The sequence below is a fragment of the Entamoeba invadens genome (genome assembly GCF_000330505.1).
Source record: "Entamoeba invadens IP1 unplaced genomic scaffold scaff_1105074726457, whole genome shotgun sequence".
NCBI classification, from domain to species: Eukaryota; Evosea; order Mastigamoebida; family Endamoebidae; genus Entamoeba; species Entamoeba invadens.
Window position 1 is genome coordinate 47770 of NW_004191654.1, and position 13352 is coordinate 61121.

Consider the following 13352-nt stretch of genomic DNA (forward strand, 5'->3'; position numbering starts at 1 on the left):
AATAATTGTGAGCAAGTAGTGTTGACGGTGAAGCAGTTGACTTGGCAGTCTTTAGCGAGGACGATTTGATAGAGCAAATCATAGTCTGCACTTTTGATCTCGGAAGAATGATCTGAAAAGGGTTCTGAAGGTTGGAGAGTATAAAAGGAAATCACATTTGGCTTCTCGAGCATCACTACAATGCGGGCAACTGGACAAATATGAACTGCAGAATTTGTTCTTCCGAAAGGGAAACGTCTTAAAATGATCGAGTCGATGTTCTTGTTATCTAAGACAAAGAAAGTAGTATCAACCCCACCAGATACTAAATGATGTTGATTCACAGCTAAAGATTTAACAGTATGTGTATGATATCTCACTCTCTTCCGACTCTTCCATCGCCCATCACACTCTTTGAACTCTACGATCTTATGATCAACACCAGAAGCATATAATGTAGTCCCACTTAAAGCAAAACATAAGACATCAGCTTGATGCTCTTTAAACTCAGCTATTATAGTCATAGACATTATGTCCCATATCTGAATCTTCCCATGTGAAGATCCAACTGCTACAGTCATCGCATCTATCAATTTCAAAGCACAAACAGGTGTATACCGCTGAGGTACTTCTACATAATCCCACTGCTCTTTCTTGATATCTTCTTGTTCGGGAAGACTAAAATTGAGTTCGTGACGGGATAAGTTGTACTTGGCTTCACGTATCGGATCAGTGGAATATACTGTAAATACTAATTCAAAGCTTTTCCCTTTTTTTACCCATCCAAAGACTAACCCTTCAGAGGTCCCTACAAAGACGGAATCACCTAACACATCGATACACGTCGTTCGCCCTTTCGAGTGATTTAATAGCCCTTCCGACCATAAGGAAGTCGAATCGTGTTCAGACTTCGAGTAAAATTCAACAGCAGATTTCTCAGTCCCAACAAACAAATAGCCGTTGAAGGACAAACACGTCACTTTGGCACTGATATTCAATGTGGTCACTATACGCCCTTCGGAGACTTTAATACCCCATACCTTCTTCGCAGAACCACCGACATATAAGATCTCCCCATCCCAACAACTACTCTTGCAGGAACCTTTTATAGGTGACAAGGGATAACGCTGAAGTAAGGTATAACGTGTTGTAGAGTAAATCTCAACTACTCCCTCCTCTCGTGTACACGCTAAATATTTCCCAGTCGGGCAGTACGTCAGAGACTCTATCGTCGACGGCTGAATGTTTCCGTAGCGCGTCAAGTGGCACTTCATCCTTTTGAATTCAAATTCCAATTAGGGTTTTCTTGACTCTCAAAAATGTTATTCGTCGTGGGATTCTTTTCATCTCTCCTTTTTTTAATATCTTAGGTATTTTTATCACTTTTTTTCTTCTAATTGACAAGCTTTTTCTTTAAAATATTTGCTCGCTTTATCTATTTCTGATATTTTTTACTCAAAATTGGTTTCGACTTTTCATACGAAATCTTGAAAACGGTGTCGATGGCTCAAGTACCACCTATTCAATCAAAGGTCTACAAACAACTCTTCCCACCTCTCCCTTCCCGTCCTGTTCAAGCTCCCCGTCGCGCTATGTCGGGTTCGGAGTGTTCTGTTCTCTGTTTTGGGACTTCTTTTAATTCAATGCAAAAATTGACAGAACCTCTCCTTCCTACTAACCCATCAACTTCTTCTTCTGACTCTTCTATCCTCTTTTCTTACTCAAAAAACTCGCGAAAGGCTCATTTCCTTTGTGTCCATCCCCCACCTCATCGGCCCCCTTTGCCAGCAATCCCCCCACCACTCCCACCAAAGACTTACGCCGAAAAACATTTGTAATTTATTGTTGTGTGACAAAATGTTATATATAACATTTTTAAAATATTTAAATGTTATATAAAACAATTTTTAAACTATTATATAAAACATTCTATTATTTTAAAATGTTATTTGATACAACACGACGAGAGTAAAAACCTAAAAAGAAGAACCCTCAGAACTGTGAAAGGAAGGGAGGTATGGTTTGTTCTAGTGTAACACATAAGGAATCGACTCACAGGTAGCCAAAGCAGGTCAAAGACATCAAAGCACTCTTGAAACTCTTCAAGAACTCGAGCATCCGTGCCGTCAGAATTAAGACCAACGGAGACAATATCAAATTCAAGGTGAGAGGGTCCCAATACTTGTACACCTATGTCTGCACTGACAAGGCTAAAGCCGAGGAAATCAAAAAGGCTATCCCAAAGGAGGTCCACTGCGTCGAGATCTCTAAAAAACAACCAAAGAAAGAGTAAGTCCATTTCCTCCCTTGATTTTATGCGTTTTTGATTTAGGGTTTCTTATAACTTTTTCATCATTTAAAACGTATTTTACAACTCTTTTTATCACATTAAACGATGTAAATCTTTATGCTTGTAATTATACTATATATATACTATATATAAACAATATATTATACTATATATTATACTATATATTATACTATAATATAATGTTTATATTAATATTATTAATAATATTAATATATTTAACTATATCTTACTCCTTCTAACTATATAATGATATCAAATAATATATTTTACTATTAAATAAATTATAATACTCAATCAACGGATGTGGGACCAAATTGTCAATGATGAGTGTAATTTTTAGACTGAAAAAGATATGTCGAATGAAGTTGAAGAAGAGGTTAGAGAGAAAGCGTCAGTCCTTGGAAAGTTCAAAGGACTTGTGTTTCAAGGGATTGACGCGACGTCGAAGAAGCTTTTCTCTGCGGAGACACACAATGCTTTAAGTACTATTTGTGACTTAGTCAAAAACAATATTAAAGAAATGAACCCGTTTGATATCACTGTCGGGACTTTGTACCTCTATGTGCTCAACCTTCAACTCCTCGATGAAGTGTATATGGAACACCAAGGGGTAGACACTTCTCTTATGTCAATAAAACCTTTGTTTGTCCATCCATAGATTTCTAGTTTCTTATTAATTACAGAACTATACTTTAATAGTAAAAATATAACACGCAGAGAGTTGAGTCCCGAAGACATCGAGCGCTTATACCAAGTGACTCGCATGGTCGTCGGTGTCTACGGCATTGCTGGATTAAATCCCAAAGACATAGAAGACATTCCGTTGACTACTACCGACTTCACTTTAAACGTCTTTTTAAATTACACAAAAACAGAGAAGGAGGAAGTCATCGAGTTTGTCTCCGGCACAACATTCGACCCGTCACATCTGTTGTGTCTTAAACGGGAAATGAATTGCATTGTGTTAGTCTTCCGCGGCACTTTATCATTACAAGACCTTCTTACCGATTTAGTCGCCACTGTTTGTCTTTCACTCAATTTATTATTATAATATTATATTATTATTATTATTATTATTATTATAGTTAAATAACCATTATAATATAGTACATATGAGATAAAAATTATATTACTTTTATTTTAATATAGTATTATAATATTATAATATAATATGAAATAACAATTATAATTGTCTTATTAATATTTATAACTAGATAGAACCTGTCACAGTCTTTGGAGTTGAAGGGTATTGCCACTCTGGTATTTACGAGTCCTCCCTTCGAAAGGTGACGCAGATCGAGTCTAAAATCAGTCATCTTCACCAGCGCTATCCGAATTATAAAATCTTAATAGTAGGACATTCTTTGGGTGGTGGTGTTGCTGTAGTCACGTCTGCATTATTTTTAGAGAAACACCCCGATTGGGATTTGAAGTGCATTGCACTGGCACCTGCTGCTGCTTTTACTCGAGAGATTGCGACATGCAAACAACTGAAGAACATGGTTGTGTCCTTTGTGAATAATAATGATATAGTCCCAAGACTGTCGTTGGGGAGTTTTGAGCATTACAAAGAGATGATTAAAATAGTTAAGCGAGTTGTTGGGACAAGTTCGAAAGACATTTTATTTGGGTCGATTAAACAAACGGAACTGCCAACTACAATAGCGTATCGCAAAATCGATCAATACAAAGATGTTCTAAAGGTCTTGATCGCACAAATTGAAACACCTCATCCCCCGTGTCTCCCAGCAGGAAGAGTCGTACAGATGATTACAAATGTCGCCATCCCCCTCACTAAAATCGGTGACTTCGATTTGGAAGGTTGGGACTTCCGTGGGGCATATCATGTTGATGACAAAAAGCCAAAGTGGTTTGAAGTGCCAAATGAGTGTTACGGAAGAATCATCCCAAGAACTACTTTAACAATAGACCACATCCCTCATTCATATGTCCGCGTGTTACTCAAGTGTTTAGTTAATTTGGGAGGAATGGACATCGACGGTTATGAAGAAAGTGACGATGAGGAAGACTTGAAGTGTAAGACTGATGAAAAAGTGCTTCAAAAGGATATGGAGACTCAAGACAAGACAAATCAGTTTGAAAGTTAACGACATTTTTATAAAGAACACGATTAGTAGATATTTTAATTTAATTTATTAATAAGTTTTAGTAATGAATTTAAAAGGAGTGTGAATAAAATATATTATAGTATATGTTATAGTATATATTATAATATATTATAGTATATATTATAGTATAAAATATAAGAAATTTTTCTAAATTCTATTGATTTATAGTAATTTATAGTAAATGTTATAGTTAAATATTGTTTTTTTAGTATTTTATAATATATATAATAGTATATTAATATAAATTATATAAGTAAAATATATAAATTATAATCAATTATATTAGAATGAAATTTGAATGAGTTTTAATAAAATTCAATTGACTGAAATAACGGAAGAGTTATTTATCCAAGTTATTTGAGCGAGTTGTTTCGACGTAAAGGTAGTATATGTAGGTGTAGATGTCACTTAAGAAAGTAGCAGGTACGAACGCGTAGAAGAGTGGTGTTGGGAAGAATTTGAGAGGGCTATAATGGTCCAAGGATCCAGGTAAAGCGCTTAAGAAAAACACGACGAGAGTGAAGAGAGCTGGGAATACCAAGAAGTGTTTTTCGTCCTTTTGGTCTATTGAGTTTTTGATAGCGACCAAAACCAAAGGGGCTGCATAAGCTCCGATCCCCAAGGAACACAAGAGCAGATGAAGTATTGAATGTGTCATTTGACTTCTTAATAAGAAAATTGCAACAAACGTGATTAAGGCCGATAAGAGAGTAGAAATAATGTACTCAAAGATCGAGTACTTCTTCGGTTTGGTCTTTTCAAACGCCAAAAACACGAGAAATGGGTGAACGACTATATTCGTCAGTCCAAACAAAACGTACGTTATAAGAGGTCCATACGTCGGTATTTTCACATAGCGTTCGCCACTCGTTGGACTCCCAAATATCGAAAGAAGTGAAGGAACTAGACACAAATGAAAGAGTGCATCTACAGCAATGAGTTGGGTCGATTTCATCTTTGGTTTTCTAAGTTCTATACTATAAACTTGTAATATCTGTATCTATTTCTTTTGTTTGTTATCTACTATAATTTTTACTATAGTATCAATATAATAATTATTATATTATATTAGTAATAATATAATATTAACTATATATCTATATAATAAAAAAAACTATACATTATTAATTTTATAATTATTGTTTTGAATAGAACATATAACTAGTTATTTTTAGTTTTTAATTTGTTTTTTTTTAAACTAGAATTAAATAATTGTTTTTTTATATAATAATATTATATAAAATAATAAAGTTTTTCATTAAAAACCATTTACTAATTTATATAATAAATTGAATTATTGTTTTAATAAAAATACTAATAATGATTATTAAATAAAATAAGTTGTTTAATAATAAAAATTTAGTACAAAATCGTTATTAAACAATTTAAAACTTTACCATGATTCAAAGCAGTATATAATTAATATTTATTAATTATTCCGTATTAAATAAATAATAAAGATTATAATAACTTTATAGTACAATAAAACAAACACACATAATACACATTAATTGAGAAAAACGTCAAAGTTGTCATTTACTCTGTGTCGAATCACACGAGAATACAGGAGAATGAAGGGATAGATTTTCCGAAGACTTCCAGTTGTTGTTGGAAAGCCGGATTTGGAGCAATGATTGGTCTGCAGTTGCGGACGAAGTTTGTAGCCTTCTTAAGGGACCATCTGTTCTTCTTCATCAAGAAGGCGATAACGATTGTCGCGCTTCTAGAGACCCCAGCAAAACAATGGACCAGTACACCACCCGCTTCCATCCCCTTCTCAATGAAGTCGAAACATTCGTCAAACACCGCGGCGATGTTCTCTGTTGTGTTGTCCATGACGTTAACTACTTTGTAAGTGAAGACGCCGGGGTACATCGGTTGATAAGGCGCCACGGAGAGAATGTGGGTGATGCCGCACTCCTTCAAAAAGGTCTTGTTGAGAGCATTTGGGTAATTCCCAAGAAAGAGTCCGTCGATGATCTTGTCGCAACACCCAAACAACGAGATCTCAATTTTGCAGTTCCGAGGCCTCTTCTCTTCAAAGCCCGTCTTCACCCTGCCGGACTCAAAACTCAACCCAAGACTCTTTAAGTTGACGAGCGGCTTGAAAGATGGGTGATCGATGATTGGGCAGTTCGAGAAGTTGAGAGTGACCATATTCGTCAGTGTCGTGAGCTGGATTGGGATGACCGAGAGGGGGTTGTTTTTCAAATCGATCGTTCGTAATTCCTTGTACTTGAAAAGATCGTCAGGGCACATGTACAAATTGCAGAACTCAAGCTCGATGTGTTGTAACGAGTGGATTTGAGACAAAAACTTCTCGATGACTTCTTTACGGCACAAACTCATTTTGAGAGACACTAGCTGTGACGTGTGGAGGACAAGAGGAAAGTCAAACGCCAATTTCTGTGGGCAAAGGTGTTCGGTGCCGACTTTTTGTAGTGCGAAGTTGACGCTCTTGCGTGTCGTTTTGTCAACGAAAAATTCGACGCCGTTTGCAACAAGAGTAGTGAGGTTGTCGCATTTAATTTCAAGCGACGAAAACGTGCACTGAGAGCAATCGAGCGCTGTTAGTTTTGCATTTTCTATCTTCAATTCGGTTACAAGCGTCCGGCTAATAGAGAGGCTCTCTACACAACTCATTCCTTCTAACTTTTGCAGTGGGTTGTCTGAGCAATTCAGTACCTTAACACTGAGTGGATAGTTTAATGAGCTCAATTTATTACACGCGACGTTTAAAAACGTCAAATTTGTGAGTGTTGAAATAATATCTAAAGAAGTCAAATCGTTGTGGTGGAGTGACAGCATTTGTAAAGACGTAGGGAGTGCGTTGAGTGACTTCAAGTTGTTGAACTCCGCAGAAAGACCAGTAAGATTAGTAAAGACGGCTAACCCGTCCAGAGTTGTTATTTTTTCCGATGTCGTGTCGACGTACTCCAACGACGGCTCGATGGTGTTGATGTACTCGAACATTTGGGGCATCAGCGCTTGAGGTACAGAGAGAACGTTGTACGCTCTCTTATTAAGTCCGCGCTTCCATTTCTCTTGCATTTCGTGATTGCCAAATTTTTGTAGTTTCTCTTTTTTTATTAACTTTTATAGCTTTTGTTATTATATATTTACTATAAAAAAGCTTTCACGTCATCGTTGTTTGTTGTATAAAAAATGTTATGTAATACTTCCAAAATACATAAAAGAATCTGTGGTTTTTTTTACCATAAATTATAATATATTGAACTATATTTAACAACCATTATCTGAAATACAAACTGACTTGGTGGCTTTGAAGTTTCGGGAATTCATTTCAAATGGCTTTTTGTTTTTCTTTATTTTGTTTAAATTTAAAGGCGAATCAAAAAACAAATTCTATTTTAATAGCATTTTAATTATAGTCATAATTTACAGAAATCAAAAATATATAACATTTTAATAACCTTTATCCATTCAAATGTTATATATAACATTTATTAAAGCAATAATTTTATAATTGAAAAAACTTTAAAAAGTGATGGAGATTGTGTTTGAGCGAGTGAATGAGTTGAACACGGCAATCTTTTTGAATGTGAAATGTTTGAGTCAACTTCAACAAAAAATCCGAAAATTAGACAAGGAGGAGATTGGCTCGATTTCCTTTGTGATTGGGGACGAAGAAAATGAGTTGTCACAGATCATGGACGTTCTCTCTTGTTCACAACAAAACGACCGAAGCCGTCCAGTGAGTCCCGAGATTCATTCTTCTCTTGAAGATTCCATTGAACTTGAGTTTTGTGATTTTGAAGAGGAAAACCCTGAAGAAACTGTAGTGTTTCCTTCGCAACTTTCTTCCTCTCAGATTTTACCCACACAAAGTTCTCAAAGTGGAAATTTCTCACGACTTTTCGCACTCAATCCCAGTCACAGTTTTCAATCCACAATTGAGACGTTCCCACCACTCCCAATTTATCAAAAAACGACAAACAAAATCTCATACATCTCAATTAATGCTCTCACTCTATTTTCTCCTCAAGATTTCTTTAAAACACTGACACTCAAAATATCAACCATTTTCAAGAGCTGTGGCTTCAAAACTCCTCTCCGCAAATTTCAAAGCTTCAAAGTCTTTTTCAATTGGGCAAAGAACATCTCCGGTTTCAGATTCGTCATCATCATCACACACGCAGACGTCTTCCTCAAGAAGTTTTTGAATTTGTTTTATGAAGTCACCGATTCGTTTTTAACGGCATTTAATAACAATCACATCGCTATTATTTTTCTATCTCTTACCGTTTGTCAATTTACTATTACTAACTAGTATAATAATAGCAATACTATCGTCCATCAGATAGATTCCATTTTATAGTTTATATATTATAAATATCAGAGCATATAGTAAATAGTATAATATATAGTATAAATATTAAAATAATATAGTATATAAACCAAAGTAGAAAATATAGTAAAAAATATAATAATGAATAGGATAATTTTATTGATAAGAAAGTCAATTCGCGCATTTCGTTTGGGAAAAGTTTGATAGGTCTTCATGGTCCTACGACGTATATAGAATACAACCGGCTCTTTTATCAAATGACAAGCTTTCCGACGAAAACGGAATGGAACCGGATGCTTCAAGAGAAGTATAATACGACGTTAGAGGACCTTTTCCAAATGAATTGTAGTGTGAATGCCCTTCGTCAATTTTCAAAGAAGGTTTTACTCTTAAATCGCCCATACTTTGAGAAGAAGAGTGAGTTTCGAGTACTTGATTCGCTTCAAATGTTCTTTCAAAGTGGAGGATCAAGTCTCACCCCTTTTGACTTTGTCATGCTGATGGGGATCTTCCGCCTTTCACAGATTGAATTGAACGAGGTGATGGGGATAGGCGAGCTCTGTAGTTTCTTATATCAAAATGTGAATGGGATTGAAGCACTTCAGAACATTAAAGAGTCATTCTTAACGGTTTCTGATTATCACGTCAAGTCTCTAATTACTTTACAACGCAAAGGGTTCATCACTTTCAATGCGGAGAAGTCGACGGTATCTCTGAAAGTGACGCAAATCACTTTAAATAGTATTTTAGAGACGTATTCCACTTTCCCGACATACTCTAGTCTCGTTAAATGGGCATCCCTCTTACAATTAGTCTTTCAAAAGTAATTTATTGTTCACTCCAAACATTTGAATTACATTGGTGGTCTTCGCCCATTGTATTTCCCATACTTCTCATCGATGTGTTTCTGCACCTCCCCTTCTGAATGATCAACTATTAACATCTTCTCGTTCAATACTATCCCATTCAAGTTATCTACAGCTAACACACAACTCTTAGGGTTCTTGTACGTTAATAGGCAGAAACCCTTGTGCCGGTCCCCCTCGCTATCCCATGGCATATGGATATCAATCACTTCTCCATATTGTGAAAAAACAACAATAATGTCCCCTTCATTCAACTCAGGCGCTATCCCTCCTATATATATTTCTCTATTCTCTTTATATCGATAATGCCAACTACTCTCATACGTACTCGAAAACTCTAAATCTTGTTCGCTTAGTCTTTGGATGTTTTGTTGTCGCTTTTGGAAGTTACTCATCTCCTTAATACCAGTTCCTTTTATCGGGTTTTTATCACTTCAATTCTATCGCAACTCATGCCGATATCTTTGTTTAGTCGTTTGTTGATTGTATATAATAATATTATAATAATTATATTATTACAAAAGTAATTTAATTCAATTAATATTTATACTATTACTAATACTCTTTCATAATATTATAATATTATAATATATAATAATAATTGCAATTTACTATAAATAATAGTAAATAATATTATATTATAAATTTATTAAAAATTTATTAAAAATACTAGTAAATAACATTTTATTATATTTTACTATAAAAATACTACTAATAATAGTTGGATTAAAAAATTATTATACATACTAATACATGATATTAAATAACATTCTATACCAATTAACTATATACATATAATAAGAATAGTACTAACAAAGTGTAACACCATGATTTACCACCTCAAGAATCTTTTATCAGCGAATTTTCGTGGGGACGTCTTAGTGAGTATGAACAGGAGTATTGCGATGATGACGAATACCCCACCAACGGCCATATAAATAATTCCGAGTGCTGGGTTTTTTGAACCGAAGACGGAAGTAGTTGCTAGGATGATAGTTTTAGTTCCACCGAATGAAGTGACGGGGAAATTATTGACTACAGTAACTGTGATGTTTCCCTTGACTTCATCGACGTTATTAATAATACCTGTGAGTTTTCTGAAAGTCGAGCTAACCGCTGGTCTCATCCAATTAATGAAGTCTGGGTCGGTATAATCGTCTACTACAGAGATTCCGTTCTTTTCCTTTGGGTTTTTAAACAAGTTCTTATCGCTCTTCCAGTTGATTTTATCCTTTTCCAATACAAGTTCCGTTGCATTCCCCGCGGTCCCAATATCGATCTTAAACGTGTCATTAAAGAATGACGCAGCAACAAGTCCGCACGGCTCATAGAAGTCTTCCGGCTTCGTCGAATCGTTCAGCGAGACTCGTGGCGCGCAGTCCGAGAGGTCGTTGTATTTCGTGATAGCCGCGCCCTTCAATTGTTTATTCGAGCGTGAGCGTAAGTACTCCCGATGGTTCTGATAGAAGTTCGTTAATTCATAATACACGTATACAGGTGTTTTCATCGGTTTGGTCACGGTGAATGTGAATTCACAGGGGACATTGGGCTTACAGTTCACCGGGGAATTTTCCCCGACATACATGACGGAGTACTCTTGACATTGGTTGGTGACTACAAAGACGGCGATACCGATCGGTATAAATATGAGCCCGGTGATCAGGAAAAATAAGATCACGGTTATAGGACGATATAATGGAACACAACTACGCATTTCTTGTTGCTTGAATGACGTCGAAAACGTCTTGGTGACGAGGTTCTTCACACCACTCATCGCTGACTGTGGGTTTCGAGTTTGTATTATATATTTCTTTTTTTTGGCAAGCAAAAAATGAGTGAATGAGTGAGTTCGATATGGTTTATTGTTAATTCTTTTTACTTGAGTTTTATCATTGTTTGATGAGATTGTTTATCTGGGATTAAACCCGCCAAAATTGGGATTTTTTTCTTTCGTTCGTTTGGTAAAAGTTTTCGAGTTTTTTATCAGAGCTTAAATTATTTGATATGAAATAAATTACTTTTAAACTTGTTTTGTGCTCTGATATAGAAATGTTCTCATTATTTTTGTTGATTTTTTGAGCAACAAAACTAATCTGGTTTCAAAATTTTATTTTTTTTATTAGAAATAATAGTTAAAATAACTATATTAAACTATTAATGGAGTTTTAAAAAACAAACAGAAAATAAAATGTATCTTCGCTGGGTTTATTTAATAGTAAAAATGTTATTAATTAATAACATACGTACTAAAAAAACAAAATTTGTATTTATTAATAAACCAAAATAAAAGTAAAATATACTAACAAAAAATACTAAAATAAACCAAAATTTTGATAATCGAATGTCGAGTTCAGTCCTTTCAAATTTCTTTTTTTGCTGTTTTTTTCTTTGTGACTGTTTTTTTGACTGGGGTTTTGATGATTTTTGGTTTGTTAATTTTTTTGTTTTTGTTTTCTGCTTTTTTGATTTTTTCTTTTTCGTGGTGTTGGAGTATATCATCGGTGATGACTGTTGTGATGACGACTTTCTCTGTTTTGTCTTCTTCTCTTTCCATTCGTTCCGCTTGTTGTAGAATGATTTTTGGGTCGATTATTAAGTCATCTGGTGTGATGATGTCCTTCTCGTTACTCCGTTGAAATTTCTCTTCACGTGTGAGTTGTTGGCGTTGTGGTGCTAATTTCTTGTTTTTCTTATTTTTCTTTTGTTCCGTCATTTCGAAGTTTTTAATAACTGCCTTCACGTCGTTGTCGTCAATCTCAAGATAATCTTCATCGAAGTCAATGTCATCAATGGGATTCCCATGCGGAAACTTAACGGCGTTTTCTGCGTTTTCATCTGAGTCGTTACTGAACTCCTCGTCATCTTCGAACTCTAATTTCCCTTTGTGATTCTTTGCTGTCACTTTTGATTCATCAAATTTCTCATATTCCTCATCACCATCGTCATCCCACTCATTTAGGGTTTGCTCAAATTCTTTGTCAATTGCTCGAAGCTCTCTTAAGTCTTTATGTGAAACTTCTTTTTTTTCTTCAGAAACTTTCTTTTCGGGTTGAACGAATTCAGAAAGGTTTTTTTCTAAAAAGTTTTCGTCGAATTGATTGTCGGAACCCTCTTCTTCCGCTTCATTCAACATGGCTAAAATTTCGGGATCAATGTCATCTGGAATATCTTCTGCTTTATTAATAGTGTCCTCTCCTCGATTTTCTGGCTGTAAAATTTTACCATCTTGTTGAACAAAAACTCCCCACCCACGTTCAGCAAAGTGTTTCGAATAATCATACCCGTCATCAGGAAAATCTCCATATTCTAAATCTAATTTACGAATGCCATTCTCGTCTTTTGAAAACACATCGGACGGTCCTGTTTCTTTGCTTTCCATTGTTAACTTCAAAGTTTGTTATGTAGGGTTAGTATAACTTATTTACTATCAATTATTCATGTATATATTATTAATTATGTTGTATTTATATTATTTGTATTAGATCGATATTAACTGTTTAATAAGATTATTATAGTTATTCTATTAATATATAGAATTTAAATTAAATAATTTATGAAAATTGTAATTGTTTGTTTAATTGATTTACAGTTTCCTTCACTCGGTTTTCAATAGCCACCATTTAAAATAATACATTCCTCAAAAAAATAAAAAATTCGTCAAAAAAATAAATGGTTTTGTCACGTGTTTAATTTGGACTTGACGAAAAATAATTCACTCATCATTTAAAATAATTAGGTCAGTCAAAAATATAAAACAA

At 34.8% G+C, this 13352-nt stretch overlaps 9 protein-coding genes across 9 annotated transcripts; 3 read left to right on the forward strand and 6 right to left on the reverse strand.

The window, feature by feature from the left end:
• Window positions 1–1253, reverse strand: EIN_311940 (WD domain containing protein; the record flags this gene model as incomplete). The annotated part of the gene is made up of 1 exon (XM_004183221.1): window positions 1–1253. A coding segment is annotated over one exon (1253 nt), but the record flags the coding sequence as incomplete, so codon positions are not given.
• Window positions 1254–1481: 228 nt separating this feature from the next.
• On the forward strand, window positions 1482–1817 carry EIN_311950 (hypothetical protein; the record flags this gene model as incomplete). Its single annotated transcript, XM_004183222.1, has 1 exon — window positions 1482–1817. The coding sequence occupies one exon, from the start codon at window positions 1482–1484 to the stop codon at window positions 1815–1817; it is 336 nt and encodes a 111-aa protein (XP_004183270.1).
• An 825-nt stretch (window positions 1818–2642) lies between these two features.
• On the forward strand, window positions 2643–4398 carry EIN_311960 (lipase containing protein, putative; the record flags this gene model as incomplete). The annotated part of the gene is made up of 3 exons (XM_004183223.1): window positions 2643–2932; window positions 3008–3311; window positions 3505–4398. 3 exons carry the CDS (start codon window positions 2643–2645, stop codon window positions 4396–4398), a joined length of 1488 nt encoding a protein of 495 aa, XP_004183271.1.
• A 361-nt stretch (window positions 4399–4759) lies between these two features.
• On the reverse strand, window positions 4760–5374 carry EIN_311970 (hypothetical protein; the record flags this gene model as incomplete). Its single annotated transcript, XM_004183224.1, has 1 exon — window positions 4760–5374. One exon carries the CDS (start codon window positions 5372–5374, stop codon window positions 4760–4762), a length of 615 nt encoding a protein of 204 aa, XP_004183272.1.
• Window positions 5375–5970: 596 nt separating this feature from the next.
• Window positions 5971–7470, reverse strand: EIN_311980 (dual specificity protein phosphatase, putative; the record flags this gene model as incomplete). Its single annotated transcript, XM_004183225.1, has 1 exon — window positions 5971–7470. The coding sequence occupies one exon, from the start codon at window positions 7468–7470 to the stop codon at window positions 5971–5973; it is 1500 nt and encodes a 499-aa protein (XP_004183273.1).
• Window positions 7471–7927: 457 nt separating this feature from the next.
• EIN_311990 (hypothetical protein) lies at window positions 7928–9555 on the forward strand (the record flags this gene model as incomplete). Its single annotated transcript, XM_004183226.1, has 2 exons — window positions 7928–8683; window positions 8878–9555. The coding sequence occupies 2 exons, from the start codon at window positions 7928–7930 to the stop codon at window positions 9553–9555; spliced, it is 1434 nt and encodes a 477-aa protein (XP_004183274.1).
• A 26-nt stretch (window positions 9556–9581) lies between these two features.
• Window positions 9582–9989, reverse strand: EIN_312000 (U2 snRNP component IST3, putative; the record flags this gene model as incomplete). The annotated part of the gene is made up of 1 exon (XM_004183227.1): window positions 9582–9989. The coding sequence occupies one exon, from the start codon at window positions 9987–9989 to the stop codon at window positions 9582–9584; it is 408 nt and encodes a 135-aa protein (XP_004183275.1).
• A 437-nt stretch (window positions 9990–10426) lies between these two features.
• EIN_312010 (cell cycle control protein 50C, putative) lies at window positions 10427–11368 on the reverse strand (the record flags this gene model as incomplete). The annotated part of the gene is made up of 1 exon (XM_004183228.1): window positions 10427–11368. One exon carries the CDS (start codon window positions 11366–11368, stop codon window positions 10427–10429), a length of 942 nt encoding a protein of 313 aa, XP_004183276.1.
• Window positions 11369–11953: 585 nt separating this feature from the next.
• Window positions 11954–12973, reverse strand: EIN_312020 (hypothetical protein; the record flags this gene model as incomplete). Its single annotated transcript, XM_004183229.1, has 1 exon — window positions 11954–12973. One exon carries the CDS (start codon window positions 12971–12973, stop codon window positions 11954–11956), a length of 1020 nt encoding a protein of 339 aa, XP_004183277.1.
• Window positions 12974–13352: the final 379 nt, after the last annotated feature.